General features: G+C 38.8%; 1 protein-coding gene and 1 long non-coding RNA gene across 5 annotated transcripts in view; one reads left to right on the forward strand and one right to left on the reverse strand.

The window, feature by feature from the left end:
- Window positions 1-1,432: 1,432 nt before the first annotated feature.
- LOC309864441 lies at window positions 1,433-16,772 on the reverse strand. Its single transcript, XR_014311525.1, has 3 exons — window positions 16,490-16,772; window positions 1,920-2,144; window positions 1,433-1,834 (listed from the first exon to the last, which is right to left on the reverse strand). It is a non-coding gene; the product is annotated as an uncharacterized lncRNA (long non-coding RNA).
- A 99-nt stretch (window positions 16,773-16,871) lies between these two features.
- ECHDC1 (ethylmalonyl-CoA decarboxylase 1) overlaps window positions 16,872-17,930 on the forward strand; it is a 68,721-nt gene continuing 67,662 nt past the window's right edge. Inside the window, exon 1 of one of the 4 annotated variants that reach the window (XM_082729891.1) lies at window positions 16,872-17,155. In XM_082729891.1, the coding sequence (XP_082586017.1) occupies window positions 16,878-17,155 (278 nt within the window). In that variant the 5' untranslated portion in view covers window positions 16,872-16,877. Of the gene's footprint in view, window positions 17,156-17,252; window positions 17,543-17,930 lie in introns of those variants that run through there. The other 3 variants (XM_082729894.1, XM_082729893.1, XM_082729895.1) reach the window with 3 other exon arrangements.

Genomic DNA, 17,930 nt, shown 5'->3' on the forward strand with positions numbered 1-17,930 from the left:
GACTTGTAAAGAGTGCACACGTCTTTGTACTCTTACAGAATAATACATACTAAGATTTCTCAACTCTCAAAATAAATTCTCCCTTCTCTCCTACTGACTTTGATAAATAGTAATGCCTTCCAAAACATTTGAGTCATTGGTATGATTCATTCAAATTCAAATCATTTGGCAGAAAAAGATGACAGAAAAGAACAAGTTTCCATTTAAAAGGAAACTGGTTCAGCACTCACTCGGTTTTCTCTGGTTTTATAAAGCCAAATCAGGTTTAATGTCCCACTTTTGGCTTCTCAAGTTGGTTTCACGAAGTTTTTCTTTTATTCTTTGGTACTTACAAGTGTTGCACTTTTCTGTTAACCATTTAGGCAGATGTTACTTAATTTTTGTGTGTGAGTTGACTTTTCCTGAGTGATGTGAGGATGAGTCAGAATGTGCAGAAGAACAGCCACTTTTGTTGTTATTTTACCTTGTTATTTCAGGGCGAGAATAAGTGAGGAGATGACAGATACTTTGAAGAGAGAAAAAACTGTATGCTGCATCTTATTTATCCATTTATTTGTCCAACAAGTAAGTATTAAACACCTCTCACTTGGCAATTACTACATTACAGGGGTGAAGGAGACAGGCCTGGTCTCTGCCCTCATGAAACACAGAGGTTGGCTAAGAAGATATTTATTAAATATACACTCACAAGTGCACAGAGTATATATATTAAATGTATACTTATTAAATATACCATCAAAAGTTCATGGGTCTTTATAAGGAAGTATAAAGTATTTGGGGTAAGTGTCAAGATCCAATCAGGAAAACAAAAACTACCTGAATTCTTTCTTTCTTTTTTTTTTTTTTTTAATTGAAATAGAGTCGACACACAATGTTTCATCAGGTTTGGGTGTATAATAGAGTGATTCAACAACTCTCTCTGTTATGCTATGCTCACCCCAAGTGTAGTAGCTACCATCAGTTACCATACGATAATACTATTATAACACCATGGATTATATTATAGAACTATATTATAATACCATGGACTATATTATAATACTGTGGACTATGCTGTGCATTTTAGCCCCTTGCCTTACTCATCCCATAACTGGAAGACTGTATCTCCCTCTCCTCTTCCCCTTTGCCCACCATCAGCTGGTTCTCTAGATTTATGAGTCTGTTTCTGCTTTTTCTTTGTTTATTCATTTGCTTGTTTTTTTTAGCAGGATTGGGTTTTTAAAAAACAGCAGGACTGGGTGCCTGGGTGGCTCAGTTGATTATGCAACTGCCTTCAGCCCATGTCATGATCCTGGAGTCCCAGGATGGAGACCCATATCAGGCTTCCAGCTCCACAGGGAGTCTGCTTCTCCCTCTGACCCTCTCCCTTCTCATGCTCTCTCTTTCTCTCTCTCAAATAAATAAATAAAATCTTAAAAAATACATAAATAAATACAAATAAAATAGCATGGCTTTATTGCAGGGGAATGGTTACACAGGAGATGAAAAACTGAGAAGCCCAAGAGGACAGCCAGGCCATCCAGAGGCTAGCAATGATGGCAAAACACCATTGCCCCCATCTCAGCCCAAGGGACAAAACACAGAGGCAGCACTATCCTAGCACAGGGGCCAGGTCACCCTTCTGGAGCTGGAACTCCATTAAGAAATGCAACTGCTGCCAGTCAAGGCGCTGCTATCAAGGAGACGGAGCCAGAGCACGTCTTCTGGCGTCTCTCACCCTTCAGTTTCTCTCTGCTGTCCCACACTGGCAATACGCCAACTGGCAGTGAAGTTCATTCTTTTGCAAAATAGACCCAGACCAAGAAAGGAATTTGAGGACCAGTTGGCTCAGGACCTGCACAGGGAATATAAAACAGGAATTAAGAATATTGAACCTAATGCTGAAAATATCAGTTTTGAATGCTCTACTCACTCCCTACCTCTATGTCAGCCTGGCTGTGTAATCACCCAGCCAGAAATGTTTGCCAGCCGTCTTTTTTTTTTAAATCTTTTTATTTATTTGACAGAGAGAGAGAGATCACAAGTAGGCAGGCAGAGAGAGGAGGGGGGAGAGGCAGGCTCCCTGCTGAGCAGAGAGCCCGATGCAGGGCTCGATCTGTGGGTATTCTTAAAATAACCTTTCTTCTTTTTCCTCGGACATAAATCTGAGTAAAGAAAAAAATGAGGTAGAAGAAGCTCTAAAAATGTGTAAGAAACCAAAGAAGAAGGGATTTTTAAAAAAAAATATTCAGTATATTCAATATGCAGTATAGATAGAAAAGAGAAACATAACAATTATTGAAGCACCATAAGGAAAACAACCCACAAAATTTAGGTTCGAGTTATAACTTTTGCATTTAGAAGCTGTGAGGCCTTTGGCAATTTATTTAACCACCTGATCTCAGTTTCCGTATCGATAAAATGAAATCAGTGACACCTCTCTTAAGATTTGTTGTGAGGATTTCCATACAGTGGAGACTTAGAGGTGGCAAACTGACTGGGGTGGGGGAGTGAAGGCTTAAACTCAAGTTTCTATGAAAAATAGCAATTTCCTACTTTGGTGCAATCACCAGTTAGAGTTTATGTATATTAACGACTTGGGTATATAGTAGGTGCTCAGTAAACAGTTACTTTTCTTTCTTTCTTTTTTTTTTTTTAAAGATTTAATTAATTAATTTATTTGACAGAGAGATCGCAGGCAGAGACAGAGGAGGAAGCAGGATCCCTGCTGAGCAGAGAGCCCGATGTGGGGCTTGATCGCAGGACCTTGGGATCATGACCTGAGCCAAAGGCAGAGGTTTTAACCCACTGATCACCCAGGCATCCCCAAAATTACTTTTTGTGTGTTTGTAAATCATTAAGTAAAACTTTGTGTGTAGTTTGTTCACTGGGAGTTCAGGTAGATGTTGAAAGGAAAATCATTTGCTTTGTCATTCTAATCTTCATGTTCGTCTATTTACTGACAATTAAACTAAAAATTTAAGTAGGGGGGAAAAATCCCTCTTTATTTCTTTTTTCTCCACAGTAATAACATTTTGACTATCTGCTCCAGTTTGTCATGCTGTCCTCTTAGACAACTGCAATCATGTCTTTGTTCGCCATGGGATTCTCAGTGCCCAGGACAGGGATTCTTAGGACATAAAAGACCCTAAAATCATCTTGAAATACAGGCTTCACTTTAGTAATTGGTTGTTCAATGGGTAATTCTGAAGTAATTAACTTGTGGACAGCTACAGTTTAAAATTTAAAAATCATTCCCAACATACATTTGTAGAGGAAAGATTGAACCTACTGCTTCCGTATTGGAGCAAATGCTTTATGGAAACAGAATGTTCACTGCGTGAATTGTCAACTCTCAACTAAATTTCTCAGGTGAGAGTCTAATTCTACTCAATGGGAGCTTACTATACAACTTAAAAGGTTATCATTCCAGTAGGAAATCTTAAAATAATGGTTGAGACTGAAGAATAATTTCTTTTTGGTTGAATTTCTTCTGTGTGAGTCAGAAAGACCAAAGTTGTAATACTAAATAAAATATTACATCTGTGTGTTAAATACCAAAATAATTTTGATGGGCGACTTTGAAAAATTATGCCATCCTTTCCAGATCTTTACTGTAGTATCTTCAGGTTACAAAACATCTCATATCATCTCTTTTTATAACTTCATTCTATTTATTTATTTTTATTTATTTATTTTTTAAGATTTTATTTATTTATTTGACAGAGAGAGAAATCACAAGTAGGCAGAGAGCCAGGCAGAGGGAGGGGGAAGCAGGCTCCCCACTGAACAGAGAACCCAAAGACATGGGGCTCGATCCCAGGAACCTGAGATCATGACATGAGCTGAAAGCAGAGGCTTAACCCACTGAACCACCCAGGTGCCCCTATTTGCTTGTTTTTAAATATTTTATTCATTTTTATTTATTTGACAAAGAGAGAGAACAAGCAAGGGGAGTAGCATGCAGAGGGAGAGGGAGAAGCCGGCCTGTTACCCAGGTGCCCTGCTTTTTATAACTTTAATACTAGGTCAAGGATTTTCTTCCTCCTTTGAACCCTTGCCATTACACACATAAATGACTCATGAGAGAGCTTTCTTTGCCTTATAATTTCTCAAGCTCCATATTTCCAAAAAATTTTGTCTCCACTTCAGCCTGACTGCTCTGAATTTTCCACTTTGAAGATTAAATCTCAAGGCTCTACCTCTATCTAGATTCTTTGTGCCAGATCTGTTTCCTCCCATATTCCTTACACTTAAGCTTTGCCATCAGATAACCTCTGATTTCCCCTCCCCTTCTGGAGTCTCAGTACATTAGGGTGTCTTTTGTCTTCCCTTACCTCTCTATTTAGCCTAATCCCATGCTCATTTCAGTTCTGCTCTTCTTTCTAGCATCTTTGAGCCCCGGTCTCTTTAGCCTCACACTAACTCACAACAACCCATACATCGTGATTACTGTTCCACTCACACTCTTCGCTTCTGTTCCTTTTAATGTCTAATGGTACCACATGTCAAGATAGTGCTGACTGGATCTTTTAAAATTCTTGCAATTTTCATCTCAATTTCAGGAAACTTATGTCCTTTTTGTGGACTCAATCATATTCACTGAAGAAATCTCAAAAAGTGTTTTTCTCTTTCCCCCCTCCCCCGCAGTCTCCCAGTCTCACAATGGTCTTATTCAGTCCCAGTGGAAACTTTGTCTCATTTGACTTCTGTGGCCTTTAACTAATATACTGAGGCTATTAAATCCTGCAGCATCTTGATGACATGTTTATATACACCTTTTCTCAATAGTGGTAAGCAGAATTCAAGGGTAATCAGAATTCAGGGTAGTAGCTGAGGAAAGAGAAGAGTACAGGCAAGTGGGTTTGAAAAACTCCCTTGTGTAGTAGGCACTGTTGATGCATTGTCCCTAATTTCCATGCATACCAGCATAATTTGCCACATTTCATTTATGCATCTTTGTCAAAGAGCTACCTTTAGGCTACCAGAATCCACTTTGCTGAAGCTGACATTAGGCCAAAATGGTCAGAAATTGATACCCGCAGAGACACTTACCAGTGATTCATTGGTGTGAGGTATAATAGCATGTCTTGAGATGAAAGACAGGAAACTTAAAGAAGTTATGAAATCTGGCTTTGATCTTGCTAAAGCATTGATTCTCATGTATGTGCAAGGGAATTGCATGATAGAATTTTCCAGTGCCTTTTTTTGCCTCCCTCAGAAGCAGACCGTAATCTAAGGGCTCAATGCAAGCAGATTATTGAAAGTTACAGGTACACAGATGAGATGAAGTGAAGAGGGACGAGAAGGAGGCGTCATTAATGATGCTACCACAGTGGGAAAGTAGCCCAAACCATTGAGCCACCCAGGCGCCCCGGAAGGGAGAATTCTTGTACATGACTTTTGCATTATTTTCCAGAGCTTGTAATTAAAGTAACCAATTTTAAGAGTCCCATTTCTGGAATGGCAGCACTAGGAGTTTTATGGAATCATTCTACAGCCGAATAAGCATAATTGGTAATAATTATTCCAGAAAGCCACAACTATTTATTTATCTATAGCTCTCCTCCTTCCTTGGAAGGGAGAATTCTTTTTTTTTTTCTTTTTTTTTTTTTTTAAGATTTTATTTATTTATTTGACAGACAGAGATCACAAGTAGGCAGAGAGGCAGGCAGAGAGAGAGAGAGAGAGAGAGAGAGAGAGAGGGAAGCAGGCTTCCTGCGGAGCAGAGAGCCCGATGTGGGGCTCGATCCCAGGACCCCGAGATCATGACCCGAGCCGAAGGCAGCAGCCCAAACCATTGAGCCACCCAGGCGCCCCGGAAGGGAGAATTCTTGTACATGGCTTTTGCATTATTTTCCAGAGCTTCCCAGGGATTAGGCTCTACTTTCCCACTGTGGTAGCATCATTAATGACGCCTCCTTCTCGTCCCTCTTCACTTCATCTCATCTGTGTACCTGTAACTTTCAATAATCTGCTTGCATTGAGCCCTTAGATTACGGTCTGCTTCTGAGGGAGGCAAAAAAAGGCACTGGAAAATTCTATCATGCAATTCCCTTGCACATACATGAGAATCAATGCTTTAGCAAGATCAAAGCCAGATTTCATAACTTCTTTAAGTTTCCTGTCTTTCATCTCAAGACATGCTATTATACCTTTTCTTTTAATCAAAAGATATACAATGGCTTTTCCAATTAATCTTTCCTTCCATGTTTACTCAAGGGAAAGCTTAAAAAACAAAAAACAAAAACCAAAAAAACAAAAAAACCTCTCCACCCCTGTAGTTCTTTTCTATAATTTTAGAGCTACCCTACCTTGCATCAAAACTTCTAAAAGAGTAGTTTATAGCCTTTGCCTTCACTTCACCACTACCATTTGAGTTCTTGATCATTTTAGTTCTCTCTTCCCAATTTAATTAAAGTAACCAATTTTAAGAGTCCCATTTCTGGAATGGCAGCACTAGGAGTTTTATGGAATCATTCTACAGCCGAATAAGCATAATTGGTAATAATTATTCCAGAAAGCCACAACTATTTATTTATCTATATTTAAAGATTTTATCCATTTATTTGAGAGGAGGAGAGAGAGAGAAAGAACAGAAATCAGGGCACAGGCAGAAGAAGGCTCCTCACTAAGCAGGGAGCCCAATGAGGGGCTCCACCCTAGGACCCTGAGATGACCTGAGCTGAAGGCAGAGGCTTAACCCACTGGGGCACCCAGGTGCCCTAAAAAGCCACAACCATTTAATGTATATAGAAATTGGCATAAGGGCCTACAATAAATAAATATACATTTACTCAAGAAAATCTAAAACTCAGTAAGAATAATGAGAATCTGGAGCATTTGAATCACAGTCTGTTTCCATCCTTTAGATTCCAGGTGACTTCATGAGAAGTAAGAGTCTCCTGTCTGACCTAGCCCCTATTCATAGGATAGAGGCTCTAACATAAGTGTGTATGTTAGACTGAGACCCTGATTTCCTTTACACCAGCTCTTCTGTAGGGTGAAAGTTCCATCAAGGGAGAGGAAGACAAGAGGGCCAGAAATGACTGCCTATACTCAGTACCTCTTCCTAAAGGAAGGGTACCATACATAGAAAAGTCTCTACCCCAGTTTCACAGCTCAGAGATTTTTTTTTTCTTAGAAGAAAAAGGTAGATCTTTGAATAGAGAATTCTGTAGGTCTGCCAAAGGAAGTAACTTTATTTATAGATTTTTTTTTAAAGATTTTATTTATCCACTTGACAGAGAGAGAGAGATCACAAGTAGGCAGGGAGGCAGGCAGAGAGAGGAGGAAGCAGGCTCTCCGTGGAGCAGAGAGCCCGATGTGGGGCTTGATCCGAGGACCCTGGGATCATGACCTGAGCCGAAGGCAGAGGCTTTAACCCACTGAGCCACCCAGGCGCCCAGGAAGTAACTTTATTTAAAAGATAGCACGAGAAAGCTCAAATCTAAAGGTGCTCTTGAAAACAATATAAGTGTGTAACCAAAATAATGGTGAGGATGTGAGGAAAGGAGAACTCTCTTATACTGCTGATGGGAATGCAAATTGGTGCAGCAACTTTGGAAAACAGTATGTGGTTCCTCAAAAAAGTTAAAAATCCAACAATTGAATTACTAGATATTTACCCAAAGGATACAAAAACATAGATTTGAAGCGGTACATGCACCCCAATGTTTATAGCAACATTATCAACAATAGCTAAACTATGAGAAGAGTCCAAATGTCCATCACTGATGAATTGGTAAAGAAGATGTGGTATACATACATACATGTGGTACACACACACACACACACACACACACACACACACAAATTACTCAGCCATCAAAAAGAATGGAGTCTTGGGGTGCCTGGGTGGCTCAGTGGGTTAAAGCCTCTGCCTTCGACTCAGGTCATGATCTCAGGATCCTGGGATCGAGCCCTGCATCGGGCTCTCTGCTCAGTAGGGAGCCTGCTTCCCCCTACCCCCCTCTCTCTGCCTTTCTCTCTGCCTACTTGTGATCTCTGTCTGTCAAATAAATAAATAAAAGCTTAAAAAGAAAAAAGAATGGAGTCTTAACCATTTGCAATCATGTGGTTGGAGCTAGTGTATTATGCTAAGCAAAATAAGTCAGTCAGAGAAGACAAATACCATATGATTTCACTCATATGTGGAATTTAAGAAACAAAACAGATAACCATATTGAGGGGGGAGAAAAAGAGAGAAAGAAGGAAACAAACCATAAGAGACTCTTAAAAATAGAGAACTGAGGGGTGATGGAGGGAAGTGGGTGGGGGATGGGCTGATGTGTGATGGATACCAAGGCAGGCACTTGTTATGACAAGCACTGAGTGTTGTATATAAGTGATGTATCACTAAATTCTAGTCCTAAAACCAATATTGTTCTGTATGTTAACTAACTAGAATATAAATAAAAATTTTTTTAAAAACCTGCAAGAACAAAAAGAATGAAGGAAAAATAGAGCCTCAGAGTATGTATGACACATTAATCCCACCAACATACCTACAATGGAATAACCAGGAGAGAGGGGAGAGGAAGAAAAAAGTAAACAAATAAATAAAATCATAAAAAACTTATTCAAAGAAGTAATACCCAAATTTCCCATCTCTGATAAAAAAATTAGTCAGCACATCCAAGAGGCTCAGCAAACTCCAAGTAGGAAAAACACAAAGGGTTATACAGAGAAACACCATCATCAAATGTTGAAGGACATTTTTATCTAAAGACATCTTTATCTAAAGAGGAAATCTGGAAGTAGCACAATGAAGCTGAAATATAAAGACAATGTCAAATAAACAAAAATTAAAAGATTTCACTGTAAGAGAACCCAACTATCAAGAAATACTAAAAACAAAACAAAACAAAACAAAACAAAAAACAAAAACAAAAACAAAAAAACTTCTTCAGGCTGAAAGAAGTGACCTCAGACAGTAACTGGAAATCATATGACAAATAGCAAAGAAAAAGAGCACTGGTAAAACAATTATGTAATTGTAAGACATTCTATAAATGTATATTACTTCTTTCTTTCTTTCTTTCTTTCTTTCTTTCTTTCTTTCTTTCTTTCTTTCTTTCTTCCCTTTTCTTTTTTTGATTTTAAAAGCATCTACATAAAACTACGTACATACAAGTGTATTGTTAGGTTTATAACATAGAGAAATGTAATGTATTTGCTAATAACAGCAAAGAGGAGATTGGTGGGAACAAAGTTGTATTGAAGTAATGATATGACCCCACATGGACCCCATAACATCAATGTATGGGATAAATGAAGGGAACCATGAGTGATAAATAAGAAGGTTAATATAATAAGCACTATAAATATGTACTTGCTCTTTTCTTCTCTCAGCTTCTTTCAAAGTCATACAATTATATATATCAACACTTATAACAATGTACTATTGTGTTTGTAACATTTACAGATATAATATGTATAACAATAATGGCACCAAAAAGCAGAAAAAATAACTCTAAAAAAGTAACATTTCTGTACGTTACTGGAATTAAGTTAGTATAAATCTGAAGTAGACCTTGATATGTTAAAATGTATATGGCAAGACCTACAGCAGCCACTAAGAAAATAACCACAACGATGAAAAAAGGAAAAAAAATGTAAAACTAGAAAGTATTAATTAACGGAAAGCTAAGAAGAAAAAATAAAGGAATAAAAATTATGTGAGAGAAAACAGAAAGTAAAATGGCAGATTGTTATTTTACAATAAACAACACTCAACTATATCCATAACATGAGATGTAAGTGAATTAAACAATCTGATAAAAAGGCAGATTGTCACACTAGATGAAAAAAACAAGAACAAAGTGTATGCTGCCTAGGGTAGACACATTTGGATTTATAGACACAAATAGGTTAAAGGTAAAATGATGGAAAAGATATATCACGTAAACAATAATTAGAAAGCTGAAATGCCTATACCAACATAAGACAAATTGGTCTTTTAAAAAATCTTACAAGAGATAGATAGAGAATTTTAAGAATGGTAATAGTGTCATCCTTAGGAAAATATAACACTCATAACCATATATTTACCTAAAATTAAAGCCACAAAATACATTAAGAAAAATTTAACAAAATTGTGAAAATAAATAAACTTAGAGAAATAGAAATTCAGCAGTAATAGTTGAAGATGTCTTTACGTCACTTTTTCTTTTTTCCTCCCTAGCTTCATGGAGATATAATTGGCAAATAAAATTTTATAAAGTATACAATGTGATACTTTAATATGCATCTATGTTGTGAAACGATGATCACAATGAAACTAATTACGTATCCATCATTTTACATAGCTATCTTTTGTGTGTGTAGTGAGAACACTTAAGATCTACTCTCTGCAAATTTCAAGTATACAACATAGTATTAACTATAGTCACTATGCTGTACATTAAATCTCCAGAATTTATTCCTCTTACATAACTGAAATTTTGTATTTTGACCAGTTTCTCCCCCATTTTCCTCATCCACAAGATTCTGGTAACCATCTTTCTAGTCTGTCTCTATAAGTTTGGATTGTTTTTAGATTCCACATGTAAGTGATATACAACATTGATGTCTCTTTAACTTGTTTCACTTAGCATAATGCCCTCATGATCCTTCCATCATGTTGCAAACAGCAGGATTTCCCTCTTTTTCATAGCTCAGTGAGATCCCATTGTATGTATGTATGTACATGCTATGTAGATGTGGTATGTGCATGAATTCTTTGTCCATTTATCCACTGATGAACATTTAGATTGTTTCAATATCTTTGTTAATGGGAATGATGCTGAAATGAACAAGCAGTGCAGATATCTCTTCAGGGTCCTATTTTCATTTCCTTTGGATATATACACAGAAGCGGATCACTGGATCGTATGATAGTTCTTTTTTGAAATTTGTAAGGAAACTTCCTACAGTTTTCCATGGCCGTGCCAGTTTACATTCCCACCAACAATGCACAAGATTAATTTAGTTATATTTTTCCAGTTTTATTGAGAAATAATTGACATACATCACTGTATGTGTTCAAAGAGTATAATATGATGGTTTGGTTTACATATATTTTGAAATGAAGTGAGTACTACAATAGGTTCAGCTAACATCCAGCTTCTCATACAGATAGAATAAAAAGAAGAAAAAAAGAGGGAAAAAGTTTCCTTGTGATGACATCTCTTAGGATTTACTTTCTTCTATATAACAGTGTTAGCTGTAATCATCATGTTGGACATTAGATCCCTAGTATCCACGTACCTTATAAAAGTTTGTACCTCTTTTTAGAAGATTTTATTCGAGAGAGACAGAGATAGAGCCTGAGAAGCTGGGAGGAGGCGGAGGGAGAGCCGGAAGCATACTCCCTGCTGAGCAGGGAGCCTGACGCAGGGCTCTATCCCAGGACCCTGAGATCATGACCTAAGCCAAAGCAGACGCTTAATTGACTGAACCACCCAGGTGCTCCAAGATTTTATTTTTTAAAGTAATCTCTCCACTCAATGTGGGGCTCAAACTCACAAGCCTAAGGTCAAGAGTTGTGTGCTCTACTGACAGAGCCAGCCAGGCAAGCTGGAAGTTTGTACCTTTTGACCACTTTTTTCCTTCCCCCATCTTCTATTTCTGGTAACCACAAGTATCTTTTTCTGAGTTTGGTTTATTTTTAGGTTACACATATAAATGAGATCCTGCCGTCTTTGTCCTTTGTTGTCTAATTTCACCTAGCGTAATGTCTTTAGGGGCCATCCATGTTGTCACAAATGGTAGGATTTCTTTTTTTATGACAGAATAATATTCCATTATGTATGTATGTCTATATTCACAACTTCTCTATCCATCTATCCATCAGTGCATAGTTAGGTCATTTCCTAATATTGCCTTGAATATTATAAATAATTTTGATATGAACATGGGGGTGCAAATATCTTTTGAGTTAATGTTTTTGTTTCCTTTGGATGTATTCCTAGAAGTCAAATTGTTGAATCAAATGGTAGTTACATTTTTAATTTTTTGAGGACCTCCACATTATTTTGATAGTGGTACATGTTTTCCCCAAGTATGCAACATCCTTCTTCTAGCTCCTAGTGTATCCTTCTCTGGTATTAAATCATTTTTCAATAGCTTATTGACTTTCATTGTCTGTAAGTTTTTGTTTCTGTTTTTTCACACAAAAGACTCAACAAAGCCTGGCTCATTTGTCCACCCCAAAGTGGATAATAATGGGCAATTGTGGTGACCACATAACCACCAAGAAATGAACAGAGAGTATGGTGGCAACATTCCTGTTAGCATTATAGGAGAGTTTTAGGGTCCGCCATATATTGACATCTTATTAGGAGAAGTCTCCAAGACACTTAGTAAAATTGTATTAAGCTTTTTTTTTGTTGAACATCTCCTTGAAAAGAAATATCTACACTTTAGCTGAAGTATCTTGCAAAGCATATGGCTCTCAAATATCTTACTCCAGAGCTAAGTGAATCTAGGAATGAAACCATACTTTAAAAAGGGTCTTTTCCATAACAGCTGAGAAACAATTAAGTGCCTTCAAATTTCAGATGTGATTAAGTTCATACATAATGATTTAGTTGGTCAGTATACTTTCTGGGTTCTGACTATTAGGTTCAAAGAACAAAGTGAATTGCTACAGGCATTCTGTTTAGTTGGGTAGTCTTGTTGTACCTAAAAGGCACAGTTTCACTCTGGCTATGAATTTTTGGACTATCTTGGGCCAAGAACTATGTAGACCATCCAAGGTAATCTTTCTATCTCAGGATTCTTTTCTTTCTTTCTTTTTTTTTTTTTTAAAGATTTTATTTATTTATTTGACAGACAGATCACAAGTAGGCAGAGAAGCAAGCAAAGAGAGAGAGGGGGAAGCAGGCTCCCCACCAAGCAGGGAGCTGGATGCAGGTCTCCATCCCAGGACCCTGAGATCATGACCTGGGCCAAAGGCAAAAAATCCACTGAGCCACCCAGGCGCCCCTCTATCTCAGGATTCTAAATTTAGTTATTTACAAAGTCTGTTTTGCCTGCCAAGATAATTTATTCAGTTTCTAGGGATTAGAAATGAATGGACTTGAGTGTTGCCATTATTCTGCTTACCACACAAGCACTATCTGCTTAAGAGTAAATACAACTCAGTAAAAATGCTTTCCGTTTCCCTATCATTTGAAATATTTATAGTTGGAGATTAAAACTGCTTTCAAAAAAGTAACCAAATCAAATATTGATACTGCCATTTTAATGGAGTTCAAAAATTTTATGTATTTTAAATATTCTGAAATTAATTTCAGAGTAAAGAGTATATATTATATGAATGTAAATGATTTAAACTCCCCTAAAAGGTAAAAACTCTTAGATTGAATTAAATGCTGCTTATAAAAGGCACATCTTTAAAAAGTGAGAGAATATTAACAAATCATTAAACATCAATTTAAAATACTTACCAATGTGGAGAAATCTGTATGTATTTTATTTTGCTAAATATTAAATAGATTCTATAGGTATATACATACATATATGAATGTGGACATATATATAACTAGATACACATTCCCATAGATAGAATATATCAATCTATATTTTAAAAATATTCTCAAATATTAGCAGTTTTATCTATGTGATAGGTTTTTTTCCTAATGCCAACCTTCTTTTAAAAATAGCTGGGAGGATACCAGGGAGTTTCTCTTACTATTTAGGAAGTGAGGCAAACAAAAATGGTATTCAGCATTGGTTTTGCAGCAAGTTATTGTAGAGGAAGCCTGCACCCTAAGCAACAAGAGTGGCACTGCCATCTCCTTCCCTGGGAATTATACTCCACATTTCAGCATCAAGCTGCCTTATCTTTGAACTGTATTTGTGAACATCTGTGATGATGTGGGGCCATGAGCAAATGGTCAAGATAGAATTCTTTTTTTTTTTTTTTTAAGATTTTTATTTATTTGAGACACGGGGAGAGAGCGAGAGAGCGAGAGAGCATGAGCCAATGGGGGGAGGGGCAGAGGGAGAAACAGACTCCCTGCAGAGCAGGGAGCCCAAGATGGGACTTGATCCCAAGATCCTGGGATTACGACCTGAGTTGAAGGCAAACACTTAACCAACTAAGCCACCCAGGCGCTCTCAAGATAGAATTCTTGACATTTTTCATGCAAAAGGTGTTTTTATTATGGCATGGGGACAGGACCCATGGGCACAAAGAGATGTAGTTTTGCTGTATGAAGCTGATGGTTATATGCTTAATGCCCAAGAAGCAGGGGACATGCAGGGAGTATTAGATCATAAAATGTCTTCCTTGAATTTCTAATCATAAAACTACTTTTGTAAGATTTCTGTGGTGCTTATCACTCAGTTTGATTTTTAACTATCCGTGAGATGTTCAGGCAGTCATAAGGGCCTTTAAGAATGGAGCAACCAGTAAATATTTGATCCTTAATAGAACTATGCAGGCTATAGGTCAACCTTCTGGACTAAAGGTGAACGTTTTTCTGCTTCTATCCCTCATGATGTGCTTGATCTCAATTTATATTGTGCATCTGTTAACAAGATATGTTCTAAGTATCAAAAAAGCCTACAAGAGGTTCTATTTTGGGTCTGGGGTTGCTCAAAAATTTTTCCATAAATTAACAGTAATTTCTTCTTTGCTTTATGCCATTTTGCCTTAGGAAAGGTTAATGGTAACTTTTAGATAGTGGATGATCTCTGTATTGAAAAGTTTTGACTATAAAACATGATATGGAGTAAAAGGAAGAAAGCAGTTTATCAGTCTAGTGAAGGAAGGGGAAAATACCTAGATATGTATTTCATAAAAAAGCAAACGATTAAAGAAATTATCATCCAATATTTGCTTATTGAGCCAGTAGTTAAAAAAATAACTCAGTACGACCTGCTAATATTACAGTGCATTACCTTTTAGTTTGTGGTACGGCACACCATTATTAGAGTAAAATGTATTTTGACACTAGGATGGTATGTGCAAGTACACTGAAATGCTATACATACAGATGAACAATCAGAATGCTACTGGAAAAGAAAAAAAGTTAGAAAGACTAAGTCTTAAAGTAGAAAACCTTTCCCTTTTTCTACAGGAGATGGGAAGCAAGTACCAGATATTTTGGTCTCAGCCCTCCCAGCTCCCACCTGCTTGTACTTACTAACCTTTGTTAATTTTTTTTTTTTTTTTTTTTTGTGGTTTAACCTCAAAATATGTTCCAATTTATGGGCTTGACACCAAGACCTGGACTTTAGTGCCCACTTGTTTATACTTACTAACTTTTGTCTTATATTTCTCCCTAAGCTCTTCTTTCCAGCTTTCTTTTCCACTCAGGCAAAGGAAACTCTCCCTAGGGGATGGGGACTGCCCACACAAGACCTCCTGCCATCCCACCGGCCCAGACCACCCACACCACTTAAGCTAAATCTGGTTTGTGCCTACACAGATGGATCATGGGGTGACCTCTAGAATGACCTACAATGATCTTTACCTTATTATAATACTAATCTACACCCAGGAATAAGCCTCAGCCTTATCTGCATAACACATAATGTATGTATAGGCATGTTTTATTAGGCTCAGACAGGACCTTATGCCTGCCTGTACATAGGATGACAAGGCTTCCCTGTCTAAATATTCATCCTAACCCTAAACAAAAGGAATCCATTTACTCTCTCTCAGGGAATCAATGGCTTTGGAAGCCATTCCCCACGATCTCATTTGCTGCAAATAAGTTCTCTTTGTGTGACAATTCAACATGTGCAGTTTCTAATTCACCAAAGAGAAAACTCATGTTGGTTCAGTTACACTACCCAGCACCACCAGACACCTCACTGCAAATTCCCATTCCCTCCTGTTACACTTGCACACCTGTGGGTAAAAAGGTACTGCTTAAGCACTATTGAAAAAAGAAATGCTGTTTTATCTGTTAGCATATTAGTGATAGGACTGAAAATGCATAAATGCCCTCTTTTTGGGCCACTTTCCTTGAATTTTCACTAGTTGCCGACCTCCTTTGTCTCCTCCAAATCCCTAAGGTGCTTTGGACCTCTTTTGATAGTACGTGTTTTCTAAAAACGTTTAAAACATTGTATCTCCTCAGCTTGCTGGTAAATTCTCACAACTAGCAACTAGCAACTGAATGCTGGCAAAAGACAAGGCATGAGATAGTATCATCCCTAAAGAAATACTTTGTTTGAACTTAAGAAAGACACCCTCAGGGAATCTACACAAAAATGTTAAAGGTCAAACCTTTAGCCAAGGCTGCCATCCTTGGAGCTGCAGTCCCATACACCTATTGTGCAGTACCATATATCCACATACAAATTTATGGCATAAACAATACATCTCGTTACCCCCACTCTACAAACTAATTCTCCCAAATCACCATTTAATCAAGCTTATTTCCTGCTCCAAGGTGTAATGGCTGCTCATTTCATATTAAACTGAAATAAAATACTTTCAATATTTGGACTTCTTCCCATCGGTCCAAACTTGGTTCTCATTTCTTCCCTCCTATCCACTTCTCCATACCTTAAAACTTGCTTATCATCTCCTCTTCTTGGTACTTTCTGTTCCTCCCACCAGACGTTCCCTTATTTACTAAGATCTATACCTTCTGAAACTCCTGTAGACAAAACGATCCCAATCCCAGGGGAAAATGGCCTGTCTTCCAAAGACAGTCTTCCAAAGACAGTCCTGTTTGCTCCATGGCACAGGTATGGGCACAGAATTCTAGGCCTTCTGAGCCTTCCAAAAATCATACCACACGCAGGACGTATGTTGAGTAATCGTAAAAAAAAAAAAAAAAAAAAAAAAAAAAAAAAAAAAAAAGACAAATACTTCCCCCGTTCAGTAAGGCAGAAAAAAACGTTCCAGAAGTAAAAGCTTTTGGTACCTTCCTTTCCCCTTCTGTTTCAAAATGCCCCAACCCAGCTTCCTCCGCCCTCCACTCTTCCCACGTAGACAGAATGAATGTCTGAAAAATAAACGCGGTCTGCAGGCTTCGCGGGACCAGCCCTTAACTCTGTGTCCCAGAACCGAAAACGCCAAGCGGGTCCATTCACCCCAGGTTCGCTCACGACCCAAGGGAGGGTCTACCCAGGCCCGCCGCAGCGCGGGATTTCCGCGATCAGGCACCGGCGCCGGCGCCGGCGGGACCACGGAAAAGGGCTCCGGGAAAGGAGGCGTGCGAGCGAGGTAAAGACGCCGCGAAAAGGCCCCGGAACTCGACACAGGGGAACGCTCGCGGCGGAACGAAGGGAGGCGCCGGCCAGGGAAAGAGACGCCAGGGGGAGCGGAAGAAGGGAGCGGGGAGCGGAAGAAGGTCTGGGGGGAGCGGAAGGGGTAGCCGCCCGCCCTGCGGCGTGAGGGACTGAGTGGCCGCAGGACCGTACTTGGAATGCCCTGCGAGCGAGGACGGTAGCTCGTCGCTGTGTAGTGGACTTTAGCGCTTCCCCACACGAATTCCGAGCAGAGACCCGCCCGGGCTCCGCGGCGCGTTCCGTGGGAGGCCATCGCGGAGGCCCACTGCCCTCTGCTGGGCGTGGGGACGCAGTGCCCAGAGCCGCGCGCGGACTTGGAGAGGTGAATGAGGGCGGCGGGAAAGGGACTCACACTGTTGTGAGGAGCGCGGCCCACCGCCCAGATGAATGCGTTCAGAATAGGGAGGCGTGATTTCAGCACACGAATTTAAATTCTCAATACTTTCGAGGTCCTGTGCTGCGCGGGTGAGGTCTCCCAGGACTTGTGAATTTGTCCTCTCTCTGTGTTACTTTGCTTAATTAACACTTAACGTTAGTTGTTGGGTGCATTCGACTTTTCAACAACAAACAATGTCCAGATCATTTGTTGGAGTGGGCTCTTTCCTTCCTGAAATTCTCCAGCGCCTCGATAATCCTTTCATGCTCCCCACAACCACCCACGAGTCACAAATACAGGGGGTTGGAACCGCAGAGAACTTAAATGACTGGTT

This window comes from Mustela nivalis, assembly GCF_964662115.1.
Source record: "Mustela nivalis genome assembly, chromosome: 5".
In the NCBI taxonomy this organism is placed as follows: Eukaryota; Metazoa; Chordata; class Mammalia; order Carnivora; family Mustelidae; genus Mustela; species Mustela nivalis.